This window comes from Scleropages formosus, chromosome 9 (assembly GCF_900964775.1).
Source record: "Scleropages formosus chromosome 9, fSclFor1.1, whole genome shotgun sequence".
NCBI classification, from domain to species: Eukaryota; Metazoa; Chordata; class Actinopteri; order Osteoglossiformes; family Osteoglossidae; genus Scleropages; species Scleropages formosus.
The window spans coordinates 6,781,542-6,803,856 of record NC_041814.1 but is presented as its reverse complement, the minus strand read 5'-3'; the positions used below and the strand labels follow the sequence as shown (position 1 = coordinate 6,803,856).

The window sequence follows — 22,315 nt, the reverse complement described above, 5'->3', positions numbered from 1 at the left end:
TAACACATTGACTTTTACCCTGAAATCACTTCCAAGTATGTTGTCTAGAAGAGTTTATATTTCATGGGTTACTCATTCTTTTAATAAAGAAAAAGAAAGTTGGGAAGGTTTAAAAGCCCATTTTTAATCTTGAAACTAAGTGTCTTGACCTGACTGATTACTTGAAAAGCCAAGGAAATTCTGGTACACAGCTTTATTGCACCACACTGGTGAATTAATCAGTATTGTCTAAAGTTTTCATATCTTAAATTTTTTTGGGAACAATTTATTAAATTAATGTAAACTTAAAAAACTAAAATCTACTGAAATGTGAACATTTAAACGTTTACAAAATATTCTAAACATACTATTTTAAATACTGGTTTCAGATATGGGGAATGCAGTTTATTTTTGACATTCTGTATCTTACCAAGAATGATGCATATTTAGAGACACAAAATAAAGTAGAGAATGATTAGTTAAAGGAGGGCACAGTGACGCAGTGGGCTTGGCTAGGTCCCACTCTCTGGGAGGCCTGGGGGTTTGAGTCCCGCTTGAGGTGCCTTGTGATGGACTGGCGTCCCGTCCTGGGTGTGTCCCCTCCTCCTCTTGCCTTACACCTTGTGTTACTGGGTTAGGCTCTGGTTTGCTGCGACCCCGCTCAGGACCAGCAGTTTCAGACAGTGTGTGTGAATAGTTAAATTGTATTGTATAGTATGATGTAATGCAAGAGCAATAAAGTTGCTGGCTCAACTACCTGAAACAGTGTTGACACTATATTGTAATTTCTTTTACAGATAGGATCTTTAAATGATGTGCTTGATATAAATTCACCCTGTATGTATTTTAACAAAATTGTTGAAATATAATTCACAATCCTACATATCAGCTCATCACATACAACAAAGAAACGCATGGGTTGATTGGGTATCAGTTTGTTATTGTAAAACTACAAATTTAATAACACTACTGGTGAAGTTAATGCTCAATGCGGTAGGAAAAATTATTGACAACATTTAAACTTTTTCTGAAATAAATTGATAAAATTTACAGTCTTTACCATCTGAATCTTCAAGCAGTTCTGCTCTTGCATATATTGAATCATTGATAGTTTTTTTCTTGTTTTGCTTCTAAAGCACAACTATTGCATTTTTACAGCAGTGTTTCTTACATGTCTTTCAAGTCCAGGTAGACAATATATCACCTTGCCACGCTGAAGAACAGTGTTGAACTGGATTATGAGTCCAGATTATCTCCTGTTTTGGGTGACAGGAAACATTACAGAAATTGTTAAAAAAAATCATGCAAAACTAAACTTCCAATAGTGTCAAAATATTTGCATGTACTGTATATCTCAGATAAATATCATCATTTAAGCATCATCATACTCTCAGTTCCAGTGAAACTGTATATATTAAGCCTGAATGGCAAATGACCTTAATGAGTCAATGAATTGAGACATAAGAGCACCAGGCCTGATAAGATGAATTATTCAAGCATCATAATATAATTTCAAGTTGAATTCAACCCTCATTCTTTGTCCACAGCCACAGTCATTACTATCATGCAGAAACAATGTCCAACAAGTGAACAAAGCTTAATTTATGTTATGTGTGAACTTTAAAGGTGTTCAACTCACAGGATAAAATGAAGCTGAGGCTGACGAAGAGGAGCATCGCCACGGCGCTGCTGTGCTGTCCCATTGACCCACTACATTGAGAGTGATCCTGGGCACTGCTTCCTTTGTCCTTAATTTTGCACTGTGATCTGTAAATGTTAACATCAGTTCATAAATCGTTACTTTCAAGTATTTACATATGCCATACTCATTGATATAGGTGGTACTGGGACCACAGGTACTGGGACCACAGGTACTGTCCAGGTTCACATTGTTGCCCTGTAATCTCAGGGTTCCTGGTCTGAATCCATGGTCCTGCTGCAGGACCCCTGATTAAGGTATAAACTGATACAGCAAGAATACCATACTGTCTACACAGGTAAGTCATTGTAAAGTTGATTATCTCACATTGTAAGCTGCTTCGGACAGCGGTGTTAACTAAGTGAGAGTAAATATTAATAGTACTAACAGTTCGCCCCTCAGGTGCTGACTGACACTGTCACAGGCCTTCTTCTGGCTCTCTGCAGCTTTCTGCTGGCTTTCGGCAGCGACACGCAGAGCTTCACATGACTCCATCAGGTGGGACATTTGAGTGAGGTTGAGAGACAGGTATTTGATATGATCTGAAATCACACACCTGGACAGTCAGACTCACAAAATGTAAACATAGAAAAAATTACAAAAAAGAAATGATTTAAACCAAACTGATAGCATATAAAAGTGACTGTTGATACATTAATATCAGGAACATACGGTGATTTTTAAAAACATTTTTTTAATTTAAAAAGGAAGATCTTAACTACCATTGTACTGTTAACTTATAAGGCAATGTCTCTCTTTGGAACTGCTTATCAGTTGGCAGTGCATCCAGAGCTCCATGACGTCTCAATGTTATTTTGGGAGATGGCAGAGCCGTGCGGAGATTTTACAAATTCTTCAATGTTTCATTATGAGTTGCTTGTAAGATGATTTAAATGTAACTCAGCACAAACAACATACATATCCTGTTTTTTTGTTCACCAGTGTTCCCTGAAATTAAAATGGTTTGATCTTGACCTACTTCAGCTAATTCAAGTAGAAAGTTACCATGCTACCAATATTTTTATTTTTTTTGCTGCTTTTTCAGATAAGTTTCTGGCTTCCTCAGGATGTGGTTCCAAATGAGACATATCAGTTATTACTCCAATTGTATTTTCAGTGTGCTGTTGTAACATCTTGGGGCTAACTGTTGAAATCTGGGACTTTCAAATATGAATTTGAAATAAATACTTAAAATGTTTTAAACCATTTACCTACACAAGGCCTCTCACAGGCTTCTATTCTTACAAATACTTTCCTATAAAGCATATGAACAAACTGAGCATCTGTTTTCCCTAAATTACAAGTTTCTATGGTTACTGAGGGGGAAACACTGCTAAGAATATCTTAGGTGAAAAAAAAAAAAATTCATACCAGTCAAACATCTCTCTGCCCAGTACAACTTAAATTTTCCTACCATCTCGTTGTTGGATCGCTGAAGTGAGGTTTGCCACAGCGTCTCTTAACATATCGGTTTCATTTTCCAGCGCTGTAACATTTCTTAGTAGAATGATCTGTAAGCAGGCATAAACGGTATTAGTAAAAAAAAAAAAAAAAAAAAATCAACAGAACACAGGACATTAGGACTGGATTGCTGGATATATAAAATTGTTATCTTCGCACACATGCTCACAGTATAAGACATTTCAATGCATTATTACTGATTATGCTGTTTAAACTGCAAAATGGTAAATAGTGTGAACTCCATGCATAATTACAAACTGAAAACTAAGAATATGTGAATATTGTTCACCTGTAATGGACATGATAAGCTTTATCACTATATTTTTTCCTGGAACATTTGGAGCCAAGTATTTTTAGCCAACTGGAAAGATCTGTCTTTGCAGTTAAATAGTTTGATTTGTGGATTTGCATAACCGTACATCCTTAAAGAATACTGTTCCTTGTGTGTGCCTCTTATGTAAAGGATAAAAATCCGTGCCGCTTCAAACGTCCTTATTTCTTAACCTATAGATATTTGTTTACTATGGATGTGAGAGTAAACCTGTGCTGAAAAAAATATAGCAGCAAATGTAATTTCCTTCTTAGCAAACTGAATGAGAAGAGCATTATCTCACTTCTGTTACACACACACACACACACACACACTTAAAAAAATATGATCATGATTTGAATTTTGAGGTACAAAAAAAAAACATCTGTGATCATAGACAGTTCTGTGAAACTACACTCACATTTTGTTGCTGATAGTCAATGAGGGAGGCGTTGGTCACTTGAAAGTTTTCCATCAGCACTTCAATCTGTCTGCCCAGCAGGGTCTGGTTGTCCCAGCTCTTCTCCAGGTGCTCCTCCAGTGCTTTCTTGTCCTTTGCCCACACCACCTTGGCTCCCTCCAGCTTCTCAGTCAGGGTTTCCAGTTCTGCTCGGCACTTGTTCGCACTCTTCATGTCAGATGAGGTTGCCCAAACAACAATAACAATAAGTGAAATTACAAACCACAAAGCAAGAAGTGCAATAATGACATTCCGAGTGGTCTGGGACTTGGCGCTGGCCATTCTGAAGGCAGAAGGCAGTGGTGATGAGAGAAAAGGAAATAAATTCAGATGTCAGTTGGTGAGCTTCCTGCAGCCTGTGTGGCTTCTCTGTCTGAAGGCAACAAGGTTTTCACAGACTGAGCGCTGAGCCTTTTTTCAGATGGACTTCCCCCAAAGACTCGATCTTAACAGCAGAGCAGGGGTGTGGCCCACTTCCCAGCAATGCCAAATAGCCGAGCCTGCTTCGTTCCATCGTCACACTAGTGCGATGCCCTGTGGAGTTTGTATTAATGAAAAGTGACAATTAAAGAGAGACACTCGCATCTATTAGGCTTCCTCACGCACAGATATACATAGATCTATATATTTGCATTTTGAATGTTCCAGGGTGCACTAGGGGGGAATAGAAACTTTAGGTAACCCTGCAGTGCGTGCAGTCTGTGTTTCTGTTTCCATTTCTCAGCCCAGAGAGTCCTCCTGGCAGAACTCCCAGCACCAGATACAGTTAGCCTTGAGTGTGGCTTCATAGGGGGACTTGCAGAACTTGTTTGGTTCTTCAGCTATTTCTTACTTTAAACAGTTTCCCGAGAAGCTGAGTGCAGCAGCGACTCAGTGTTTCCTGAAGCGGTGCCAGGGCCGGGGAAGGCGAGGCGCTGCCTCCCTGGCTGGCGTGTCCTGAGTTCCCATTCCCACCCTGCAACCTTGCTGCTATGTGACTAATTCTTTCAGCTCTTACTTTCAGATGGCAACGAGGAAATGACCAGCCCTCCGTCCCGAATGCCTCTTTCTTTTTCTGGGAACAGAGACAATTGATTAAACATTAAACGTGAACATAAGACAGTTATTTAAAGAAAAATCTGTCTAAATGCTTTATCTATTTAAAATGTGGGAAAAAAAAAAGCATAAACCAACAGGACTAATGGAATCATTTCTTTTAATATTCAATTCTCCTCGTCTCCTTTTTAGTCACTCTGTGTGACTAATGAGAGATTTTTCTCAGTGCATGCTTTGCAATTTTCTTTTGGGAAAGTTTAAGCATGTGATGTCCAGAAACAACCAAATGAAAGATGGTGAAAGGAATCTACCATATGAAATCTTCTCTGTCAGAATTGACATCAATCATCAACAAGCACTAATCTCAAGCAGGGGTCACGGCAAGCTGAAGCCTTAACTGGCAACATAGGGCACAAAGCCAAATGGGGAGGGGACACCCAGGACGGGACGCCAGTCCATCACAAGGCACCCCAAGCAGGACTTGAACCCCAGACCGACCACACAGTGGGCACCCACTGAACCTGCCATGCCACCACATACCCCTTGTCAGAATATTAAAAATATTAAATTCTGTATTTTTCAATGAATGCTCTCTTGCACTTAGGAAAAATAACACTGTACATTCTTCTTATAATTTACACACACACTTTCAGAACCGCTTGTCCCATACAGGGTCGCGGGGAACCGGAGCCTACCCAGTAACACAGGGCATAAGGCCGGAAGGGGAGGGGACACACCCAGGATGGGACGCCAGTCCGTCGCAAGGCACCCCAAGCGGGACTCGAACCCTAGACCCACGGGAGAGCAGGACTGCAGTTCAACCCACAGCGCCACCGCACCCCCCTTATAATTTATAGTAAATTCATATTTTGTGCAGTGTAAAGACTTTTTTAAAGATTCCCTTTCGTTAAGAGACAATAGTGTTGTCCTTGAAGTTTTTCATGGTTCTAACATTCTTCAAAACATTCATAAATGTAACATTCTTAATTTTATACTGAATTGTATTCATATCAGAAGATTCTCATGTAAAGAATTCAAGCACCACTGGAAAAGAATTACCTAATAGGACCATGTAGAGTGAAATGGGGTGATTTCATAACTGGATTTCTCTGATTAATTGCCCAGTATTTTGTTTTGTCAGATTTTCTGAGTGCTGCCCTTTTTCACAATTGTTGTTGCATGCCAATGGCTGCATATTGACTTTTTACACCATATTTTGTGACAGTGTTAATACACAGTACTGATTTTGCTTACATTGAGTCTGCAAGGCTTTGGATTCTCTTGGAAATATTCTTCCATTGAAAGAACATGGGGACATGGCAAAGTTATGATCTTTATCACAAAACAATGCTTTGAGAGTGGATGAAGTACTTCATACTGTGAGAAATAACTTAACAGAAAAAAAATGCTAGGATTCCAGCTATTCTGCCTTACCTTACCATTAGATGGCTTTGTGGTACAACAAATATGCTGCAGTACCAGGCACCACTGCACTCTGGAATGGTAAATCAGAATGAATGGGCATTAAAAGCCAAGAGTGAAAATATAAAATTGCTTCAATAACCATTCACTCCCATGATTTTTCCATTGTATTGTGTTGCAAAGTCAAATTAAATATATGTAAATAAATCTAGGAAACACTGTGCAATTACAATTTTTAGATATCTGTTGATATATTTGAAATTTTTTTAAAAAACTGAAAATTATTTAACTTAAGTGAACCCCCTCCAGCCTTACGCCCTGCGTTGCCGGGTAGGCTCCGGCTCCCCACATGGGAGAAGCGGTTCAGAACGTGTGTGTGAGAAACCCCCCAATATGAACATTCTAAGGTGAGCCTGGTATATTCCACTGGCTTAACAGTTCAAATTAAAACAAATGAGATTCACTTGCTTTCAGTTACTTGAGCGAACAAACACATTGTCCCCTTTATCAGGTAAAGTTTTTAGTGCCGAGAAAAATTTATATCTTTACATAGTGGAGTACTCCCTCAGCATGGAAAGTACACCATGTAAAGTGTAAATGCCTGAGACTTCAGCTAGATGGGTAAATGGGCTTTACCTCTTTATACACGAGAGCAATGTAGCACTCAGTACTGGCAATTTAGAGTCAACAGTTTGCCTGGATTGCATGTCTTCGGACTGTGAGTGGAAACCCACAAGGACATACTGAACTGGATTTGAACCTATAATGTAGAAGTGCCATTGTGAACACAGATATGTCAAATGAACTCCCACCTACAAGAGTGAGTGTCATGAATGTGTTTAGTTTCAGCTGAATTTATTGTCATAAGGATAACAAGGCTGTTGGCATCATTCTGGGGTTTTGAATCTATCAATATCTACCTTAGACTTACACACACAGGCTGAAATCGCTTGTCCAAAACAGGGTTGCAGCAAACCGGAGCCTAACCCAGCAATGCAGGGCATAAGGCCGGAGGGGAGAGGCCACACCCATGACGGGATGCCAGTCCATGGCAAGGCACCCCCGGAGCCACCAGAGAGCAGGACCCAGCCAAACCTGCTGTGCCACCATGCCCCCACCTTAGACTTACATAATGAATTAAATGTATTGCACATTTTGGGAAATTCTACACCAATTCTATTCGCATACAGTACATGTAATAAGTATTAACCGCAACTGACTTGAAGCAGCACAATGGTTGCACTCTTGCCTCTTAGTTCCTGATATGTATGTGCACATATAAGTTTGAATCCTACTTGGTGTGTGTTCAGCATACATGTTCTCCAGTTCATGCAAAGGCAGTTTGATGCTCTGGACAATGTTCAGCTGGGAAACTTTGGGTCTTGGCAGCCATGTGGATGTTACTTTGACATGTACCCCCTGCCTAAAGATTGTTGCAGACAACGTATACCCCTTCATGGCAACGGTATTCCCTGATGGCAGTGGCCCCTTTCAGCAAGATAATGAGCCCCTCCAAACTGTAAAAATTGTTAAGTTCAAGGTGTTGATTTGGCCTCCAAATGTCAAGCCAATAGAGTATCTGTGGGATGTGCTGGAAAAACAAGTGGTGGCCCCCGCTCGCAACTTACGGGATCTGCTGCTAATGTCTTTGTGCTAGATACCACAGGACACCTTCAGAGGTCTTGCGGAGTCCATGCCTTAACAGGTCAGGACTGTTTTGGCAGCACGAGGGAGACCTACACAATATTAGGCAGGTGGTTTTAACATTTAGGCTGATGGGTGTATGCATTCAACGGGCAACATGGTGGCACAGGGAGTAGTGCTGCTGTCTCACAGCACCTGGGTGGTGCAAAAGGACATGGGTTTGATTCCTGCTTAGGCTGTATGGAGTTTGCATGCTCTGTCTACATGGGTTTCCTCCCACAGTCCAAAAACATGAAGTATGGATGAGTGACCTGTTGTATCTAGCAGTGTAAGTCACCTTGGTGAATAAGGTGTGTGGGGTGATAACACTAGAGTTCATTGGAAGTTGCTTTGGAGAAAAAATGTCTGCCAAGTAAATAAATGTACTACTGACAATACATTGAAGCCTATAAGAACCACTGACATCTAAACATTTAGAACCACATCTTCCTTGCAAGTTTTTGACCAGAGTTCCTCCTAATTATAGACCACTCTTTCTAGCAAGCCAATTCACAAAGCAGCACAAGCTTCACTTTGCAGTATGTTGTACAAGTGTTATAAGAAGAAATTACACATCTATGCATTTCATCCTCTTAACCAACTTTCTGGTAAAGTTTTATACAGCTACTTGTGTGATGAACGCTGGTGCATATGGTGAAGGAAACTAACTGCACTTAAGAATCACATGTGCAACTGTCTTTCTCCTAATGCAATGCAAAACATTGAGATGTACATCACTTTGGAGAAGTGTCTGCTAAATGAATATATATAAAAAATAGAAGTTTACATTTAACTTGCTGTAAGGTTGCCATTTCTGAAATTTAGGTGAAAAATTCTGCACTTTTTTTTTTCTTTCATTCACGATACACAGGAAATGATGTTATACCCAGTGCATAGTTTTCAACAGCTGCACACAAGGACCCAGTTCACCCACCACCCTGAAAACACAGAACACCCAAGCCAATACATCTTCCTGCCCTGAAACCAAGACGCTTAACTGACTTAACCCACCCACCAAACCAAAAATCCCAACAAAATCCAAACCACTAAACCAGACTTAATGCAACAAACCAAGCCTAACCAGCTAATACAAAACACCAAGCCACCCCCACCACCAAAACACCTTAAGACTAACCCAACAAGTCAGCCATCCAGCCAACCCACTAATAACCAACCACCAAACCAGACCAAAGCAAAACCACTTAGAAACCAACCAAGCCTACTCCCACCAACACAAAAACTAAAACTACACAGACCAGGTCTAACATGTCAACTCAGAACCATCCACCCATACAACACCCAACCAACAAACCAAGCCTAACTCACCCAACAACAAAACCAAACCAACATACCACATCTGATCCACCACAAAAAAAAAAAAAAAAGCCAACAACCAACTCCAACAAAGCCAAATCAACAGACCAAGCCTGACTCACCAACCAAACCAACACACCACACTGGCCAGGCACCAGCATAAGTATTTCATTGAGTTTCTCAAGTAGGCACCTCCCTTCATCGGTGTTTTGTTGAATTAGGCCCACAACACCTCCAAAAGGCTCAACAGTACAATCCAGCATCCCAGACGCACCCTCCTCCACACACGTTCGATACCCTTCACCCTCAACAACTACCGCAACCTCAACCAGTGAAACCACAGCTCTATACTTACCTTCTAACCTTACCTCCATACCTGCCACCAAACCAACTCTAACCATGCCACTCCACAAATTTAAACTATCCTAATTAACAAGGCCACACCTTAATCACCACCTGCCACTAATCTTCCACCATCACACACCTCCCTCCAGCCTGTAACCCCAACTACCCTGCTCTCTTTAAAACCACAGCTACTGACTTGCCTTCTCAGCTGCCTCAGACAGCTCCATCACTGCCCCCTTTAACAAGCAGCCTCTAATATCAGACTCCCACAACAATGCTGTAGTTGATTTAGCCACAAACCCTCTAACACCAACCTCTATTGGCCTCACATGAGCCCGCCAACCACGGTCCCTTGCCTCTGCCACCAGAGCAGCATACTTTAACAGTTTCCACTCGTATGCCTCCCCAATAGCATCCTTGAACAGCACTGTTAACTCTACAAAGTACACTCACCCTCCGAATGTAACAGCATGTCCGGCTGCAGTGAAGTAACAGCAATGACCTGTGGAACCTGGAGCTGCTTGCCCACGTCAACCAACAGCTTCCAGTCCCGTGCGTTATTGCACCTACCAGGGCACATCTGCCCTTGCATAGTGCTACTCTCTTGCCCGCACAAAACCAATTGCTCTAGCTAACCTGCCAACAGGCAGAGAACTAACAACTTGCCGCTTACTCTTAAACACACCTACTAAACATCCAAGAACCTGATTATGGCACCACATATAGCACCCTTGCCCCAAACTAATGTTACACCCTGACAAGATGTGCCTCAGCATCACCATTCCACCACACATTTTACAAGAACCATCGCCACCTGCCCATTGCTTAACATTCTGTAGCGTTAGTAAAAGATCAGTTGCGCCAACAAACTTAAGGCAACTCACCTCCATCACTCACACATCTTGCCAGCACAACTTCCTCCTCTCCACACCTTCCCAGTTTACCCACTGACCCTGTTTCACCAAAAGCGACCGCCTTTGCACGCCTCACCCCCTCTTCCTGCCCTTGGACCTGCTCCACAACCAACCGGCATCTGTCTGGCTCCAGGGCAGCACTCCACAACTGCCGCAAATGGCCAGAGCCACACCTTGCCTTCCCACTCTGCACATGCCCAACCACATCCAGCAACATCAGCGCCTCTTTTGCACTCTGAACAGCATCTCCAGGGTTCCCCACACACACACACACACACACACACACACACACACACACACACACACACACACACACACACACACACACACACACACACACTTTTGACTCCACTAGAGTCAGCTCCAAACCCACCTTTGAACACTTATACTCCTCCACCAAACTTGATGCCAGCAGCTCCAACATGCCCTTACCACATAGAGCTACACAACTCAAACAGCATGGCACTCCCAGCCATCTCCTTATCGCCACACTAATAACTCGCTCAAGCTTCTCCACCTCCCGGGCAGAAAACTCATACACTGACAGCAGCCACCTAACACATGGCAAGAGTCCAAACTGCAGACACCACAATTTTAACTTCCCAGGGAGGAGGGACGCATCAATGCTCTTTATGCCTTCCAGAATCACCTCCCTGAGTGCAACCACCTGCTCCTTATCGCTTAACACAGAACTATACCATCTACCCAAACTCTTAACTGGCTTCTCCAAAATAGAAGGAATTACTTCCTCATCGATACAAAAGTTCTCTTTAACCACCTTCCCACCAACAATTGAGACTCCTCGATTTACTTGGCTTAACTTTCAGCTTAGCCCACTTCAAGTTCTCATTGAGCTTAGACAACAAACGACGCGTACAAGGAGCCGTAGCCGTAATGGCCGTCACATCATCCATAAATGCTCTAATGGGGATAGGCACGTCCCATCCCGCAGCCTCTCACCACCAACAACCCATTTGGAAGCCAATGGCAAAATTGTACATCCAGCCATGATCCCAACCTGCAACCGATGCCAAGATGTTGTATAGCTTTCCGTACTAAAACAAAACTGGATATCTGCAAAGTAGGCTTTCACCAGCCTCGTAACACTTCCAGGAACCTGGAACCTGAACGCCTCCCACAGCAAACTGTGTGGAACCGACCCATACGCATTCGCTAAATCCAAGAACACCACCCGGAGATCTCTTTTCTCCGTCTTGGCAGACTGAATCTGATGCCAGATCATACTGGTGTGCTCCAAGCACCCTGAGCATCCTGGAAGCCCCGCCTTCTGCACAGAGGTATCAATCAGCCTGTTTTAAAGTACGCTTTCAAGTACGCTACTAACCTCCTTGCCACAACACTAAAGAAAATCTTCCCTTTAACTTTCAGAAGGCTGATAGGCCTAAACTGGCCTACCCCAACAGCATCCTTTTCCTTAGGAATAAGAATTCCACCTGCTCTAAGCTCATTCAGTTTTATTCATGGCAAAATATTTCCTGCTAACAGTCTGCTGGCGTTTTTGAATTCTAGAATAGTTTAAATATCACACTCTTAACTAGCCACTGTTAACATTTTAGTTGACATAATCAACTACAAAAAATTTTTGCTGTAGTCTCCAAAAGCAAGGAGGGTGCAGAAATTATTACAACTTCGGAATAGCTTGAGAATAAGGAAATGAGACTGCCCTTTACATACCCCTTTTGGTGTGCATCAGCTGGAATTTCTTTGAAGAGCACCTTCAGCGGCAGTGTTACTCAGTCAGACACCATGGATTTAGAGTTAGTAACACCTCTTCATGTATCATGTCATCATATACTGGGTATATATCGATAGTAACCTTATTAAAGTTGGAGTGCAGACAAATCTGCCTGCCCACACTTGGTCTCATCCTGCCACATACGAAGTCCTAGTGAAACTGCCCCCTAGTGGCAGGGCTGGGGGGGGGGGGTGTGGTTGTCACTTGAAGGAATCAGCAGTCTCCCTGTGGTTTCAGTAATACTCTACAGCACAGTACAAAACCCAGGACAAGAAGTCGCTCAAACCGAGGACATGGTACCACCATAGCTACCGCAAGCTTCGCAAATAACTTGAATGGTTCGGCATTGTAATGTAAGATAAATGCAGGTGGGTCCTGGTTCAGTTCTTCTGTACTTGATACACCTATGTTGCATCTGAGTAGGAGATATATACAGGCACACATTTGATCTTTTACAGGACAGGATCTAACAGGTTTGTTAGATTTCATTTGTTGAGTCTGGCAACGGCTCCTGATGTGGTGGTCTGTTATGATGCTGTACACGAGGCTTCTGAAACCATTAATTTATAGACTCATTTTATTCTGTTTTCATTTTAACATTTAAACTTACTCAGCAGGTTCGGAATGAACATCTGATTATGTAAGATAAGGCATAAGAGTTACTTGAAAGTACATGGTTATTAGGAAAATTCTATTTGAATTTTGTGCTTCGATGTAGGTCTCATGCATCTGAATTTCTGACTTCCACATTAATTAATGCAAGCAGCTGAAATTAATGCAATGTTTGTGCAAGTGACCCCTGAGCTCAATTCTGAACAGTTACAAGCTAATGAGTGTTGAGGAGGAACTCTGGTCAAAGACTTGCAAGGAAGATTCATCAGACTGGGAAATACAGAAGTACTGCCTTTATGATGAAGTGTGTCTGTTTTGTGAAATGTTATTTCTGTTAACATCTTTCATTTGAATAAACAATAGCATGTAATAACATTGATGCTTTGTAATGTAAATTGTTTTTACATAAAAGCTGAAATGACAGGCTGCAGACAATGCAATGTTCATGTGGGCTCAGGGTTATTAAGGGCTTAACATACAGTGAAGATACTGGAGCAACAAATGCTTGGAAATATTCCAGTTTTGCTCTGCTCCTGTGGAACTCCTGCTCACAATTAGCGGATATGGTCTCAGCTATGAGGTGGTACTCAGGAAAACAGTGGCTGAGCTATTTCTTCCTACTTTGCATGTTGATTTGAGTTATCTTGTGATATCTGGTAACCTGAAAGTCACATGGACAGTTGAAATATGTATTTCATTGCTTCCCTGACAATTCAGAGCAAAAGAGCTTACAATTTCTCCTGTTCATAAAGCTAGGTGTTTTCCCAAGGATACTATAGCAGGACTCATGCAAGACTTAAACCAGCGACCTAAGGTGAGAGTGCTGTGTTCTTCATCACTGTTACTGTATCTGCAGTGAGATACTTGTACATTGAATAATGTTGTAAATCTTTCTGTATTGGTGGTGCCAAAGTTCTCACGTTTTAAAACTAAAGACTTTTTTTTCTGAGACATGGAGCACCCTCAGCTATTCAGGGAGAATTTCAGAGTTGGTATAAATACACAGCACAAGATTTCACAAGCAGGTGGCTCTTTAGTTCCTCCACACCATGTGCCTTGTCTCATTTCCTTGCTGATTTTCTATATACAGCAACAATGTGCAGTCACCCCTGGCACTGAAGGTGTTCTTATGGCATGTCTTGTTTCCTGACAGATAAAACTCCATAAAAGCAGCGGAAGAGGCCAGTCATAACCACCATCAGCTTTCCTTCTTTTTCTCAGGACTCCACGTTATGGCCGATATGATGGAAAAGATTAAATTCCTCTTCCGGGTGTCGGTTTTGCTGAGTTGTAAGTCTTTTAACACGTTCCTTGCCGTTTAAAATGCAGCTTAAAGAGATATGTAATATATTTGGTTAACATTAATCTGTAATCCTTACAGAATCTGTAAGGGGATGGGGGGTGTGGTGGTGCAGTGGGTTTGACCGGGTTGTGTTCTCTGGTGGGTCGGGGGTTCAAGTACCGCTTGGAGTGCCTTGTAACGGGCTGGCGTCCTGTCCTGGCTGTGTTCCTTGTGTCCTTTGTTGCTGGGTTAGTCTCCGGTTTGCTGTGACCAAACTTGGGACAAGCAGCTTCAAACTGTGTGTGTGTGTGTGTTAGGGGATAAATTCTGTACAACAGTTTTGTTGCAGCATTTGTAATGAGATAATTTAGCTTTTTATTGTGCTGAAAAGAATTATGTGTTTCGCTTGTATTTTTACAGCTAATTACCAATACATTGTGAAATTTTTAATATGTAGAATGGTTTTTATTTCTGAACTTGGTTGTGTTTGTTTCAAGAAGCTGAGTTGCTGAATGGCCTGTTGGCAAATTGTTGTATGCCCTGCTGCTGGATCCTCAGTTCAAGTCCCAGTGGTGTCATGCTTGTTTTTTGTGGTCAGGACAAGCCCAAGGGACATAAATTAGCTCATGTTCCCCTGGGAGAGTTTTCTCTCTCCTTCCTCAAATCAATACCAGTTGTTGGCAAGGCACCTGCAAGGCTGACAGATGGAGCTGAGCAAACTGTACTCTTCTCCAGTTTGAGTGCTGCCTGGTGAAACTAGCAGCCCTTAGAATGAGTCAAGCCAGTGGCCCACAGCATATGCATTAGAAGAGGAGTGCGTTTCACCGACATGAGTTCATGTGCATCTTCTGGCTGAAGGGGCAAAATAAGAATTGAGTTCTTGATCATAAGACTGCGAGAAGAGGGGCTGTGATGATATAAGAAAGCATGCTAGTTTCTAACAGATACACATACTAAATTTGTTTATAGGATCATTTCAGCCATTGCACCACTGTACGTGTATAAATTTCTCTTTGAAATGAATATACCTATGTGTGAATATACAGATATGTAAGAAAAATATATACACGCATATTGTTTCAGAGCATACCCAAAAGGAGTTTGTGAAACCCATTGCAGGTCTGTGGTGTCTGGATACCAATGGCAACATAGTGGCCGTAGGAGAAGGGCAGAAGGCCACTCTGGACTGTCTCCTGACCCTGGACAACAGAACAAGAACTGTGAGCTGGTACAAGCAGAGACAAGGAGATGGGCCACAGTTCATTCTCAGTTACACGCTCAAGAACATCTCACGTCTGTCCTATGGCAATGGAATCGAACGTCTGTCATATGGCAATGGAATCGACTCTAGTCGGTTTACTGTTCAAACCAAGGAGGATAATGCCCAACAGCAACAGTTAGAAATATTGGCAACTACAAGAAATGACACAGCTGTCTATTACTGTCTGCTGTCCAGCAGCGATCTCCAAGAAATGAAAACAAACTACACTGTGAGCGGGTAAAGACAGTGTGTCTGTTTTGAAAGTTTGACACTACAAGTAATGTCTTTTCTCCTGTAATATTTTCTTATCATGAAAATAGTTTTCATTCCAGTTTATGAATATTCATGTTTAACACCTGGAAGATTGCTTTCTGTGAATTGTGCTGTTGTAGGAGAGGGTCTTGTGAACAGATTACTGCATTTTAAATTGTTCACAATAAAATCTAAATCCTTTTTCTGGAATCATTATTTGCTTGCTGATTTTGAAAATATTGCATTGTTTTACAAAATGGTTCAGTCTTCTTTTATTTAGTAATTGTTATGTCCACAGGGGTGTCCGCTTTGTTTTTTATTTTTGGTTTCCCTTCCCCTGACCTGTGCTTGGAAATGGCTGCTGTCAAAAAAAAAGCAATCTAGTGTGAGCTTGCATCCTGTTTACCTTTTTGGTTGTGCTTTAGTTTAGTTAAATTCGTTTTTTTGGCTTCATTCTTTGTCTATATCACTTCTACACTGCTTGTACACCTGTTCAGTTGGTTGTTTTCTTTAGGTGGCATAAAAGTGGAGTAATTAGAAAAGTGGCAGAAGACTTTGTTTTGGGTTTTGACCCGTTTTTGTTTCTGGGTTTGAGTTACGAAGTGACTTGTCTGTAAGGGTTAGGTTAGTTAGACTTTTTCTTTGTTTTTGAATACCTTTTGCATTGTGTTCACTTTTGTAAGGTTTTCTTTTTTCTCTTTTTTCTGTACTCTGGTTATTTTTTCTTTCACAAAAACATTAAATACACACTCCTGTTCGCATACACTATTTGTTGTCTTGTCAAGCCATAACCAATAACTTGGTACTAAAACTTTGTTACACACTACTCTACACCCCTAAACAACTTTGGGGTATAACATAACTTGGGGCTTGTCTGGGATATCTCTTTTCACAGGAAGTTTCCCAAAAGGTTCAGTACCACTTACAGTATTTGTTGTGAATTGACTAGCGTGGTGTTCTGCTTTGTGGTTTCAGTTGATCTACTCTGTGTGTGTGTGTTCTTGTAAATTTGCTGCTTGTCATTGTCGCACATACAAGGGCAGGAGACAGGGGGTGGACCCAAGTGCGGGATCTTTTATTCATTGTCCAAAAGGCACAGCAAAAATCATGGTTTGGGGCAGGCATGGGTCGAAGAATCGAGGAGCGAACATTGTACTGAGGGATGATCCAGTGTCAAAGTTGAAGAACGAGGTGAAGGTTGTAGACGAGGCTGGCATTACTTAGGGACGACGAGCAAGAGGGAACAGTTGTCTCAACTGAGATTCCGCAACCTAGAAGCAGCGGTGTGGCTTCCTTTATACTTGCCCCTGCAGATTTCTACTAGATGCACTCGACTGGGTTGAGGTTGGGGGCGTGACAGTTGTAGAAAGGGTGGCTTTGTTTGACTTACAGATGTTCCTGGATGGTCTTACCCTGGAAAAACATAAATGTTGAAAAAAATTCTATTGAAAATAGTGGATCACTTTGATATCCCTGATTTGAGGCAGTTACTGAAACATGACATAAAGGCTATTCTCCTGGAGAAGTTGGTGGGGGAGGGGTGATTGTATTGCTGGTCTTGTCTGATGCTGCTGTGGTGAAGGTTAACTCTGTTGTGCCCCCCCCAAGGATGTGGAGGACCGAGATTTTGAGCAGACAGATGTGGATTTGGTGGAGGGTGAGGTCAAAACCCAGCTGTCACCTTTTAGTTTGTTTTCTCCCGTGTCCACTGCCTCTTTCAATCGCCTTCATGGCGCTCATTAGAAGATTCATTTGGCCAGAATTCAGGGACGGGTGCAGGAAAAAGCACATCAGTGTGCACTGTAGCTGAAGAAACTAGAGCTTTACGTGCTGGAGATGGAAGCAGAAGGTGATAAGCAGATTAGACTGAGGCAACTTGAACTGGATGCATTGAAACAACAGGCTACTGTTGCCTTTAACTCTTGTGTTATGCATTCACAGCCCACACAAAGTTCATTTTCTACCATTTCTACTCTATTTAATATTGCCAAATGTCTGTCTCTTAGAGTTCTGCCATTCAGAAAGACAAAAATTTTAAGTGTGGTTTGCGGGAACATATAGTTGCGTATCTTAATGAACATCAGATTGTTTTCTTGTCTAAAGCTGCTGTTTTGGCTGAGTTTGTCTTGACTCATAAAAATGTTTTTACTTCAGCTCTTAATCTTTACCACAACTCTGTTAAGGAGTTGAATGTTTTGGCACCAGGCAAGGTTGACAGCTGTACTGGACCAGTTTCTGTACAGTGAAAGAGCGTCATGAGTTTCTACTGCCACAAAGTCGGGCACGCTATTGTTGACTGGATGATTCTTAAGCAGAAAAACCAGTACTTGAGTCAGAGTAAGAGTGTAACCCTGGGTACTGTGCAGAATCCTGAATCTTCCTATCAGCCATTCATTCTAGATGGGTTAGAATCACTCTCTGGCAATGTAAATGATAAGATACCAGTAAAAATTTTACAAGATACTGGTGCTGCACAATATTAGTTCCTAGTGTTCTTCCTTTGTCTGAAAAGACTGCATGTAATTCATGTGTTAGTGTAGGGTGTTGAAATGACCTTATTGAAGATTAGTTAGGTGAAGGTTCCCTTGCATGAAATGCACGTGCAGTCAGATGCGGTCTGGAGTTGTGAAAGTGGGTGTTCAGGTCAGTTTGCCTGTCCAGGGAGTGTTTTTTTAAATCTTATGATGGTAAGGTGTTGCACATTGGATTGGCGTCCCGTCCAAGGTGTGGATCCCCCTTTGGCTTTGCACCCTGTGTTGCCGGGTTGACCTCGCTTGGGATAAGCAATTGTAGACATTGGTTGGTTGGTTTGTGTTGCCTATTTTAGAAGTTTTGGAGAAACCACTCAAAGACTCGGATAGTCTTGCACAACAATTTTCTGATTTGATTTCCTACCTGTATTGTGACAAGTGCTCACTCTTACAAGTTTCGCAGTGTCCTTTATCTCTTTGATTCATTTATGGCTGTTCCAGAATTTGAAACCGTTTCACAGCCTATACTTGAATCTTACTCATTTACTCACCAGGCACGAGGAAGTCTACTGTTCAGGTAGATGGTGTTAAAACTGATACATTGCTACCTGTGTCTTGACAGCAATTTGTTGCTTCTCAGAAGGCAGATGGTTCTCTTGAACCTTGATTTTCTTTTCTTCTACTGCTGGGGAAAAGCCTGTAGGAAAAGGTATCTGTACATGTCTCAAAAGAAAATGGGCACCAACCACTTCTTCAAACTTGGAATGGAACACTGCGTATCAGATTTTTGCTCCAAATATTTATTGCCAGCATGTTTTAAGATTAGTCCATGATCACAAATTCTCTGCACACTTGGGTGGTAAAAACAAAATCATTGTTATGACAGGATCTCTTGTCATTCAAAGCTACAAACTAGATAAGACACAAAAAAAAGATTGGAGAATGTTAGCGAATGATTTTTCACAGGTGTAAAACTATATTTGTTTTTTGAGACCGTAAAAAATGTCGTTTTATAAGGGGGGAACATGTTATGTCCACAGGGTGTTCCGTTTTTTTTCTCTTACTGGTTTCTCTCCTGACTTGGATTTGGAAGTGACACCTGTCCATTATGAATCTAGGTGTGATGAACATGATTTGCTGGACCGGAAAGGTGGGACTTCCCACAAGTTGAAAAGCAGCTTCCTGGAGGCCATTTAGAAGAGCTTCCTTGTGGAAAACCATTCTACTGTGATTTTGAAAGCCCTCTCTTCCTGTTTACTTTCCTACTGGTATTTTGATATTTTTGCTTCTTTGTTTGTATCACTTCTATACTGCTTGTATACCTGTGAGTTTTATTTAGGTAGAGTAGTTAGAAGGGTGGCAGAAGAGTTTGTTTTGGGTTTTGACTTCTTTTGCTTTTGGGTTTGAGTTAGTGGTTTTTCTACAAGGGTTAAGTTAGATGGGTTTTCTTTGTTTTTTTTTAATACCCTTCTCATTCTTTTCATGTTTGTAAGGTTTGCTTGTTAGCTCTTAGTTTTGTGCACTTACATTTACATTTATTCATTTAGCAGATGCTTTTCTCCAAAGTGACATACATCTCAGCGAAAATACCATTTGTATATTACATTAGGGGAAAGAGACATGCCTGCAGATGTGTGATTCTTAAGTAAACCTAGTTTACTTTCCACTTTATGCACTGATGTTCATCGCTCGAGTAGGTGTGCAAAACTCAGGATAGACTAATCCTGATCACCTTCTTACAATTTTTTTTAAAAGGTACACAAACATTTACATACAATGCTGAAGAAGTGGCTGTCTAAAGGCTTATCTGAGGATGATCATGAAGTTACGGTGCATGAACATTTACACCATATATGAGCTTGGGAGATCATGGGCAAAGGGAATCTGGAAGAGGTGAGTTTTCAGACCCTTCTTACATGTGGACAGAGTTTCAGCAGTTCTGAGTGAGCGGAGGAGGTCATTCCACCACAACAGAGCCAGAACTGAGAATCTCCGTGCTTTACCTTTCATACATGGGACCACCAAGCAAGCAGAAGTAGACAAGCGTCTGCTTCTACTACGAGTGACTTGTATTATTTGTTCTTTCACAACATTAAATACACTCCTGTTTGTGCAAACTATTTGTCTTGCCAATTCATATCCCATAATTGTCGCAACAGTAATGTCACACACAAATTCATTTCATTTGGCTCAACTTGCCCAGTACCCCTTAGCTGTGTTGCATTGTGCCAAAATATCTAATTATTTGATCAGCATAAAATATGCTAGACTCCAATGATCCCGCTTTATACACAGTTAGTAAGATTCTGGCATTTGTGAAAACTAAGCATTTCATGTTATGTGCTTTACAGACTTGCAGGGTTCAACTTATTCTCTGAGTTTGGAGCTAAAGGTTCCAAATCTACCTCTTCAAGAAGATTTCAGAATTTTCTGGAGAAAAGCATCTGCTGAATGAATAAACGTAACAATGGTCTACAGCTGGAGTGGTCTTTCGTACACCGATGTCCAGGGTGTGTGCTGCAAATGCACTACTAGTAATGGCACTAATAATAATGCTAGTAATTGTGGTAACAATTCTGGAGTGATACTGCAGAACACTGCAGAGCTTTTTGGATTAGTTGTTTTTCAAGACAGAAAACCACCTACTTCAATCCACCCAGTGAAATAAATTGCACCATCAATTTTTTTTTTTTTTTTCCTCAAATGGCATTTCCAGTGAGAATTTCATGTGAAAAATCAAGAAATTATTCCATGTAATGTCCCTCCAAGAGAGCCAGTGGCATTCACACTAGCCACCAGACTGGGATCACCTTTGTATGGTGACACAGGGGCCTTCATCAACTGTGCAGTTGAACACTTTCAGAGTAAATATTTATGAGGCTGGTATAAAATCCACAGGTGTTTCCATTCCCATATTGTGCATGTGCTGCAGCTAACCACTTTCATGTTTTCTCATCTCATAATTTTTTATTTTTCCATTTTGCAGATATGTTGTTAAATAGTATATTAAAAAGTAAATAGTATATTTTCTTAAGGAGTATTTTAAAAAGCAAGGGTATTAAAGCATCCAAAAATAACCACATCCAAAGTCCATCTTTCATAAACGCTGTACATCTGGTTCAGTTATAAAAAAAAAAATGCTAAGTGTTCTTTCCTGTTTTTTTCTTTCTTCTGTTAACTGAATAACTGTCATAACTGCTTCATTTCACCATGGGATCAAAATGCATTGCGGAAAACCACTTCAGTTCTACTTGGATGACTTTCCTTAACATTTCCTTTCTTAAGAAGAAGTCATAAATCTCTCCAGTATTTTGTTTATTACTTTTTAAGTGTCTGAATGGCACAAAAGTTAGAAAAAGAGCTATTAGAGAAATCCATTCTAATATGTAATTGTACATTGTAATTGTGAGGAGTGTCTATAAAATATATACTATAAAATATCAAGACACCAGAAAAGACACGTTTAATTCATATATATTCATTCATTGTAATCTAACACATTTTCTTCAAATATAATTTTGATATGTTGTTTTTTAACGGCTATGCACAGTGCTTGAAGTGTAGATCATTTCACTTTTATTAACAGCAATGCATTATACTATTATAACCATATATGACAATGACTTTGACACTATTAAATTTCAAAGAACTAGCAGGGAGAAGTCAGACCAGTAAACACTGAAAATGGCACCAGGCATATTCTAGAGCATCACATATTAAGGCATACAGCCCAAATGGTGTTTTATCAAACTGGTGTAATGTATTATACTAATGCTCCTCCCCATTGGTTAACTTCAGAGATTTGAGAGCTGCTCTGTATTACACATGACAGCTGTATTTAAATATTTATGCCCAAGACGTCCTGGTGTTCTGCAGATCTGCTTAACACCAATTTATCTTGTAAGCACCAACTGTAAAGTCATTCCAAAAAAATGAGGGCATGCTGTTTGTGGACAAGTTTACTACTGATGGGGTAAGTTTAAATATCAGCTGATACATGATTATTACATTCTATTGTCTCTTAGTGGCAATAATTTTTTTTTAAACTCTTTACAGCTG

General features: G+C 41.0%; 1 protein-coding gene across 1 annotated transcript; it reads right to left on the bottom strand.

Moving 5' to 3' along the window:
- Nucleotides 1–613: 613 nt before the first annotated feature.
- LOC108930555 (uncharacterized) lies at nt 614–4,364 on the bottom strand. The gene is made up of 5 exons (XM_018745844.2): nt 3,871–4,364; nt 3,093–3,189; nt 2,067–2,220; nt 1,619–1,746; nt 614–1,235 (listed from the first exon to the last, which is right to left on the bottom strand). Coding segments are annotated over exons 1-5 (702 nt in total). The 5' UTR covers nt 4,192–4,364; the 3' UTR covers nt 614–1,233.
- Between the last annotated feature and the right edge of the window lie 17,951 nt (nt 4,365–22,315).